General features: G+C 41.4%; 2 protein-coding genes across 2 annotated transcripts; one reads left to right on the top strand and one right to left on the bottom strand.

Moving 5' to 3' along the window:
- Positions 1-2,249: 2,249 nt before the first annotated feature.
- Positions 2,250-5,260, bottom strand: LOC121970490 (CDT1-like protein a, chloroplastic). Its single transcript, XM_042521248.1, has 7 exons — positions 4,846-5,260; positions 4,520-4,642; positions 4,172-4,406; positions 3,311-3,961; positions 3,019-3,220; positions 2,843-2,933; positions 2,250-2,701 (listed from the first exon to the last, which is right to left on the bottom strand). The coding sequence occupies exons 1-7, from the start codon at positions 5,178-5,180 to the stop codon at positions 2,644-2,646; spliced, it is 1,695 nt and encodes a 564-aa protein (XP_042377182.1). The 5' UTR covers positions 5,181-5,260; the 3' UTR covers positions 2,250-2,643.
- An 806-nt stretch (positions 5,261-6,066) lies between these two features.
- On the top strand, positions 6,067-8,528 carry LOC121970489 (L-ascorbate oxidase homolog). The gene is made up of 6 exons (XM_042521247.1): positions 6,067-6,440; positions 6,519-6,628; positions 6,688-6,958; positions 7,036-7,850; positions 7,923-8,001; positions 8,067-8,528. The coding sequence occupies exons 1-6, from the start codon at positions 6,225-6,227 to the stop codon at positions 8,277-8,279; spliced, it is 1,704 nt and encodes a 567-aa protein (XP_042377181.1). The 5' UTR covers positions 6,067-6,224; the 3' UTR covers positions 8,280-8,528.
- Positions 8,529-8,864: the final 336 nt, after the last annotated feature.

The following is an 8,864-nucleotide window of genomic DNA, read 5'->3' as shown; positions in this document are numbered from 1 at the left end:
ATTAGTAGTAGCAGAATTTCCCTAAGTGTTTCTAATTACTTGTAACACATTCCCAACAATACAAGTACCACGAAACGTATCTTCTAGTGCCATTTCTTCAACATATATGGATATAATATATTTTGTTATGAACTTAATTCATGGTATTTTTTTAAATGACAAATTATCGATAGAGACATTTCTTCAAAATAGGTTACGAAGAGACTTGCGGTGAAATGGAAGAATTTTTTTAGTATTTTTGGTTGCATCTTCTGATTGCCACAATCTCTTAATTTTATGCTAGTTATATGGTACTCTCCTATATTATTAAGTTGCAATGTTGGGCTTATGTTCATATTATGGAGTTCAAGAATAGGAATGAAAAGAAGACCTGAAGAATCCATTGATAAGGAATCTCCTAGAAAGCAAGCACACTATAGTCTTGGGAAAGAAGGCGTAGAACGAACAAATATTTTTATGAAATCTCACTCCATTTAGTTTTGAAACTTTGTTAATTTTTTTCCTTCAGAAGTTCTACTATACACTTTATTCCTATTATAATTATTTTTCATCTCTAATCACTTGTTTTTGGTTTAGTATTATAATTAGAATCTCTAGTGTTTATGATACAACATGTTTTAGTTACATTACTTATATTCTTAATCTTTATGCAAAATGCTCCTTACACATGGTAAAATAGTTTGATTGGATAGTCTGTACATTGTAGTTAGTTGTCACATGAGGAAGTCTGGTAGTGTCTGCTAGTTTAATTTCTTTCTGTGAAGAGTATTATGAATTGAATTCTCCTCGAATCTCGACCATAAGAATTTGCAGCTAATACATATCACTCTTCTTGCAGCCAAGTAATTGCGCTGGATGGCAAAAAGGTGTGGATATAAAAGCCTTGATACAAGAAAATATTGAAGCGCACGGAGAGTGAGTGCAAGCTAAGCTGTTTTGTTTCTTTTATATCAAGCTAGAGCAAATATCTTGAGCCCACCTAAAGAAAACTTTTGAAAAAGGGGATACACTTCCAAAGACCGCCAAAGACTAGATTGATACACCTCCAGAGATCTTATTGATCAGATGCAAATAGTAGATACAGCTCTAAAGAACCACTTATGTGACGTAGCATTTGAATGTAAAAATTTGGGGTGGATACAAAGATGATTTCCAAAGTCTTCTTGGTACAAGCATAGTATGCCATCAAGACCTATACAAGTAAAGAAATTAATCCATTAAAGAGTAATATACTATGGGATGTTGGCTGAGTGTTTGGCTGAACTTCGTAGTCCCTAGCACTCCAAAATCTTCCATTGAGTGGAGCATAAGAACTATTAGAGCAAACAACCAAGCTGCTTCTTTTTGCAGTGCAGTCTTCTCCTATCATCGTCAGTTGAGGTGAAAATTTATTTGGTATCGGTAAATTTTTAGTTTCTTCAAATCTTTTATTTATGTAAAAATCCAGAAAAGGTGTCGATATGTTGCATTGAGGATGCTGTATATTTATTTCATTTGTCTTTCAGAATGCTCATCTGATATAATTAGTTATATAAAGATGCACATTATATCAAGTGTCAGCATTAGATCATCCAGAAAGATGCTCAATATCTTACAAAAGTGAGATTTTCAAACAAGATAAAGGGCAGTATTACAAAGGACGAACAAACTGGAGTGCTTCATAAAGATAATTAAGGATCGAATAATTTTTATTGATAGAAAATGATGTAACTATCATGGCTTACTGCAATGTTGCTCATTTTCATAGTGCGAATGCCGGCATGGTGGCCGTGACAGCGAGCAATACTAACCAGTGTACGACAAGGACTGTTGGACTACGGCTTGTGTTAATGCTTCCCGCATTAACAGCAATGTGGATGCTCTTAGAAATGAATTAAAAGTGTAACAATGTCATAAATCGTATAACTCTAAATTGAATCTATCCAATTGTTTTTCTCTATGATGTTTGATTCGTTGACCGTGAGCTCATTTGGTTCGTTAATTCCTTTTGACCAAACTACGAAACTCATAACAAAGATATCCTACAAAGCAAGCATATCAATGCACAGCCTATTACTTCAACAATCAACATTAAAGCAAAATAATCAATAGCAAGAAATTAACTGTCATTGTTGATTTTTTGACATTAAAGAAGTTATTTATGTTCAAGGATGATTTTTTTTTTGATATCACAAATAGTTCTAAAGCTGTAAATGACAAGTATTCTTTAACAAAGGGTGGAAGACTAATTCACTCTCTACCCGGCTTAGTTGGCAATACTTTCATCTTTGTTTCATGTTTAGTTGTTCCTAATAATCTTGAACACAATAACAATCAAATTCCACTCAGCTCATTTACACTACCACACCTACTCCTTCAGTAACAAAAACACATGGTGAACTGATTATTGCTATACTAATCTAGGACTTTTTTTTGCTTCTGAAGACCATAACATACATGAAAAGTGTGCCATCAGGCACCATTCTTCTTATAAATAGCACTTAAACACCAAAAGACTGGTATTCAAAGTTTACACTTTTGATTCAAGCTTCTGGACAAAAAAGAAAATGTTGAACATGACACCAACACTTGATCAAAATAAGTGCTATCTGCAGTTTGTTCTGAAGTTAGTAGACAACCATGTAGCTTTCTGGTACTTCTCTTCTATTCTGCTTCTAATAATCTTCTCCGGATTTCATCTGCATTTGATGCCTTGTTTACGCTGGAAAAAAAAACAAGATTTTGCAATGAGTCAGCAGGGATTTCATTGTACAATCAAGGTTTTGCTGCAGAACAAACGACTTCACAGACTACAAAGAATATTGCAGAACTCAGAATAAGAATCGTGATTGTAAAGGCTTACCAACATAGATTGAGCCCCGAGCTGCCAGTCTTTTCAGAGATCCATTCTGGAACTAATTCTATCAAAAGTTTCAACTGTTCTTCCACTTCACCTGCAAATTCATGTTCAGTTGTTTTAGTTCCAAAAACATTTACAAATCACTTATCAAATTCCAGCATGAATTCCTTCTGCCTTACCTTTATCAACTATCTTAGAGTTACTCGATATTAACTTATTGATCAATTCATGCTTTGGCACAACAGATCTCTGCCATGACTGATAAGCGAGTAGGATCATGTTGAAAACGTTGGGCAAAGAAGCTATCAACTTTTGCCTTTTAATTGCTTCCACAACACCGTCTTCTTTCTCTTGTACTGCTTTCTTCTCCTTCTCCTTAATCTGGAAAAAGATGCAAGCAAATTGATTAGGCACACATTTGCTTTGTTTCAAGTAGTGCATATTCACTGAAAGGGAAGTAAATTTACTCACCGATTTTAACAGAGCTTCTGGTAGAATACTGAGGACATCAGTAGATGCAGTTCTATCTAAACCCTCCTCAGCCACTGATTTTCCACTCTTCTTTGGAGTCATAAACAATTTTGTCCGGGTTGACCTCTTCTCGGATTTGTTCAATAGTGGATCGTCACAGCTAGTTGTCCTGCATCTCTTCGGTGTAGGATATTCCGGAGTGTTAGACATTATCTTTAATGGAGTGAATAAGAGTTTTGCAGGAGTTCCCTCTTGATCATTATGTTCGTGCCCATCTTTCCTTTCATCGCCTCCACGTTTTCTCAACATGATTGTTGATGCAGGCGAACCAAGTAAAGACTTCCGACACATTGGTGGACTAGAGGCACATTTTGCAGGTGATGAAGCAGTAGATGCAGCAATTTCATTGATAGCTGATTCCTCACCAAGAGATGACAAAGGAGTTTTCTTTGAATTAGGAACGGCAAATTTAGAAAAACGCCTCTGAAAGGACTGAGACATGAGAGATGCAACTAAAAAGGGCTGCTGGGTAGCAGCATTCGATGAAGATTCGCTGCATATTGCATTGGCATTGATGTCAACACTCGGTCGCATAATCAATTTTGTTTGATTAAATGGATGTGGGAGCTCATCCTCTGGCACCGCATCTCCCTGATGTACAAAACTTACAATCAGAAATGGTTCTAGAACAATCTTCAATACAGATAATATAATCATTCGGTGCTATACCATGTAAATTCAAAGAAGAACTGAACACTATGATGATCATTTATTAACTTAAACACTTGATTGAAAATTGAAAACAAAAAAAATATATATCTAAATTTAGCAGAAGGAAAGGGACAAACTTGGTTCCATTACCTCTGGATGTTCATTTACGAAACCAAGAAGCCTTTCTCTGAAAACAGTCCTTAAGACTGTATACCCAGTTTCACTTTTTCCCTTGATGATCTTTTCCACAGCATCAACTTGCAAATTAACTTGAAGCTCTGGCTTCATGCAGCAAGTACGCTCATCATGAACAAGAATCTTCTTGAGACTTATAGCTTCAGGTAGAATGTATTTTAACTGTGCTAAATGCGTGTAGGTGAAACGCCTGAAAGTTTGAAGAATAACCTCATAAGAAAACTAAAAACACAATTGAATAAGCAATTAAACCACTTCATGACAAAATTGAAGTGCCCAATTCATAGTGCCAGAATTTTTTACCTTTCTGTCAAATGTTGAATACTGTTGCAGACGTTGGAAAAGGTAGGCATCGACGCCCCTTTTAGCCTAAGCAAACGAATGGAGGTCTCCATGGCATTGAAAAATTCACACAGCAACTCGTATCTAATCACAAAATGAACTAGTTAATTATAACTGAGATTCTAAGATAAATGCCGCTCAAGCATGATTACTCTAAAAAGTTAAAAATATAAGACGATTGCGTTTCCTATTAATCTGTATATACTAGAATCAAATGAGGCAATCGAGAAAGCTATCTTGATTAGAATCGCACATGTGAAGTCAAAGGGGTAAAAAGAAGAGCATACTTTTCAGGAAGGAGTGTTTTAGCCTTCAGCAACATGGGACTGGAACTAGGCGCCGTGCCATCCCCAAGCTGGTCCTCCACCGACGAGAGATTGGCATCGGATTGAACAAGATTAGACCGATCAGGTGGCCTTTGAAGCCCTAAGGCGACTCGTCGCACATCGTTAATGGAGAAGGCGAGCCTTCGATTGCTGGATCGCTGCGGTGGCTTCTCCGGCGTGCAGATCTGGTCGGCAGCCGGCGAGACCTTGCCCGACGATTCCAGTGTAGAGATCGGGGAGGCGAAAGGCCTCTTCTTGGCCATAGCAGAAGGGGTTGCCTTTGTTTCCGAGTCCATCGAGATTCCAGAGCCGATCGGAGACGAGAGGAGCGGCGGACGAGGAGGAAGAGAAGAGGAAAAAGGCTGAAGAAGGAATGAGATACGAAGCGGGGGCGGCCGAAAGCCAATAAAGAGGCGTCTTGGGATGGCGGGAAATCGTTACTGGCGGGAACGCCATCTAGGCACCCGCGTAGCGGTGGGACCGGTCTCTGTTTCCCGCCATCTATATGGGCCGGATAAATATGTGGGCCGGACAGCTGGACAGTTTCCCAATGGGTCAGCTCAAGCCCACCAAACATTATGATAAGAAAATTATGAAATTAAACCTCATTTAAAACTTATTTACTTTCCATGTTTGACTTTGACTAAGAGATGGAGATTTAACCGTCCATGGATTTGGACGATTAGATTAGATACAATGCAATGATGCATCGAGATGGGGGCGTTCTAATCCCACCGACGCGCTATAATAATTAAGGTTATAACTTAATCAATGGGACCAGAGTCTTCGTGCTGCGGAACTGGAAGGAAGAACCCTGCCCTTTCACATGGTAAGTCTCTGTATCTTTTCCATGAAATCTGGAATTTTTAAAATCTTTGACTTAGTTTTTAAGTCATTACTGGTAGATTTCCACAGAGCATCCAATGTCGGTTGTCCTTCCACTAGTGATCCTCTCAATCTGGTTTTCCATGTTTTTTTCATGGTTTTGCAGTAAGATCAATGGCCGTAATAAAGAAGCAATGCAACGCTGACAGTGTGGAGCGGATGGGATCGGTGACAGGCAGTAGTGCCAGTGACGGTCCAGCTAGCAAACATTGAAGTAGGAACAAGAAAAAGTAGGAACAGTAGCAGGTGGGGAGGATCTTGCAAACTACTCGAGATCTCCAACTAAGGATCTTTCTTTCAAGAACACAAAAATTTACCTAAACTATATGCTAATGTGAATCTTTAACGAACCCAGTAAATTCACAGTTCATGTCGCACTACTTTCAAACATCCTGCAAGAGGGGCCGGCCGCCGACTATCCCACTGTCAGAAATAATCGACACCTGCTATATATCATGCCACGGATCCATTCTTGGACTCGCATTTCTCCTCTTCCTCCTCCTTGCTCATTCTTCATCATGTTCAGGATGGGGAAGAGCAGCAGCCTCTTGGTCTCTTTCTTCTCTCTGCTGCTCTTGCTGCCTTCTTGTGTCCTGGGAGAGAACCCTTACAGGTTCTACACCTGGAACGTGACCTATGGCTATATCTGGCCTCTTGGTGTCGAGCAACAGGTGTGTGTGTGTGGGGATCGTGGGGTTGCTTTATTCTTGTTCTCTGGATGCTCAAGGAGCTTCTTTTAATTGTGGCAGGGGATTTTGATCAATGGCCAGTTTCCAGGACCACCGATCGATGCCGTCACCAACGACAACATCATCATCAATGTCTTCAACAGCTTGCCCGAGCCCTTCCTCATTTCATGGTAACTTTTACTCCATTTCTGCTCCTCTTCCAGTTTCTTCATCCGCAGTTGTTTGGCAGGAATGGGATACAGCAGAGGAGAAACTCATGGCAGGATGGTGTTTACGGCACCAACTGCCCGATCCCACCCGGTGGCAACTTCACTTACGTCATGCAGTTGAAGGACCAGATCGGAAGCTACTTCTACTTCCCATCTCTGGGGTTCCACAAGGCCGCCGGCGGATTTGGCGGCATCAGAATCCTGAGCCGGCCGATGATCCCCGTCCCGTTCCCTCCTCCTGCAGATGATTACACGCTTTTGGTCGGTGACTGGTTCAAAGCTAACCACACTGTAAGCTCCATCCCTTCGCCTACTTCTTCCCAAGGCTGCACGAAACCTACTTGATCGATGGTCTTGAACTTTTACAGGATCTGAGATACATATTAGACAGCGGCAAAGATCTTCCCTTCCCTGATGGCGTCCTGATCAATGGCAGAGGACAGTACGGAAACACCTTCACCGTGGACCAAGGCAAAACATATCGTTTCCGGATATCGAACGTGGGATTGGCCACATCACTGAACATAAGAATCCAAGGACACACATTGTTGTTGGTGGAGGTGGAAGGATCGCACACTCTCCAAAACGCTTACTCTTCCTTCGACCTCCATTTGGGCCAGTCGTGCTCGTTTCTAGTCACGGCCGATCAGCCTCCGATGGACTACAACATCGTCGTCTCCACGCGGTTCACGAGCACCGTGCTATCGACCACCGCCGTCTTCCGGTACAGCAACTCCGGGGGGCGGTCATCCGGTCCAGCTCCGGGAGGGCCGACTATTCAGATTGACTGGTCGCTCAACCAGGCGCGATCCATTAGATGGAATCTGACAGCAAGTGGACCGAGGCCAAATCCACAAGGTTCATATCATTATGGACTCGTGAACACCACCAGAACCATTAGGCTTGCCAACTCTGCTCCGGTCATCAATGGCAAACAGAGATACGCCGTCAACAGTGTCTCCTTCATTCCGGCCGACACGCCGCTCAAAGTGGCCGATTTCTACAAAATCCAGGGAGTGTTTAACCTGGGAAGCATTCCAGATAACCCGACTTATGGGTCTGGTTATCTGCAGACCTCAGTCATGGCGTCTAACATGCGAGATTACGTCGAGATCATCTTCGAGAACGGGGAGGACACCGTGCAGTCATGGCACATCGACGGATACTCATTCTGGGTCGTCGGGTGAGGCTAGCTCGCTGCCATTTTGTATGAACTGTGACTTCGTGTTTCAGATTACTGATTGCTTAGTTTCAGAATGGATGGAGGGCAATGGACAGCAGCAAGCAGGGATGGTTACAACCTGAGAGATGCAGTAGCTCGATGCACAGTTCAGGTGAGGATACAAGGATTCAATTTAGTCGATTCTAAATAGTGATCGATGGTGGTTTTTATTTGCAGGTGTACCCCAAATCATGGTCTGCAATCTACATGCCATTGGACAATGTAGGACTGTGGAACATCAGGTCAGAGAACTGGGCAAGACAGTATTTGGGGCAGCAGTTCTATCTCCGAGTCTACTCTCCGGCCAACTCATGGAGGGATGAGAACCCAATCCCCAGGAACGCCCTCCTCTGCGGCCGGGCATCCGGTCGTCGAACAAGGCCGCTCTGAAACCATGAGAAGGAAATGGAAGCATGGTCACGAGAGCGTGATAAGCTTGATCAAGCGCCTTGAGGAGAGCTTAGTTCATGTCTCTGCCATGGTCTTGTTCGCATAGATATGATAATTTATATTTTTGGGTCTTATATGTGATCGCTAGTCTCATTTCTCGCATGATGTATTTCATATAGTTGCTTGCTACTTTTTGCATTGAGAATTTGAATTGGCCATAAAGCATGGCCCGAGTTGAAAGCAGAAATATTATATGAATCTTTCAAATGCATGCTTATATTTGCTGTTTATTTTCGGAGCCTCATCAATCATCATGGACCATTAACAGAGCTTCATAGACATGATATGGAGTTTGGCTCAATCCATCATATCCATCATTTGACACATGAAGTGTGACACTTTTCCACTTGAATCACAATGATGACAATGAAATATCAAGAAAATCCAATATTCATTCAGAGGTAAACATTTAGATTTGCCGGTCCCGGGAAAACAAGTTACATAACTTTCACTTCTTGTGTTTCGCGAACAGATTTCCTCCTACTTAATCTGAGTCCTGCGGTTGGATTGAAAGCCAGTAGAAGT

Source organism: Zingiber officinale, chromosome 4A (assembly GCF_018446385.1).
Source record: "Zingiber officinale cultivar Zhangliang chromosome 4A, Zo_v1.1, whole genome shotgun sequence".
Taxonomy (NCBI): Eukaryota; Viridiplantae; Streptophyta; class Magnoliopsida; order Zingiberales; family Zingiberaceae; genus Zingiber; species Zingiber officinale.
The sequence above is the reverse complement of the archived record's forward strand: the minus strand, read 5'-3'. Positions and strand labels throughout refer to the sequence as shown.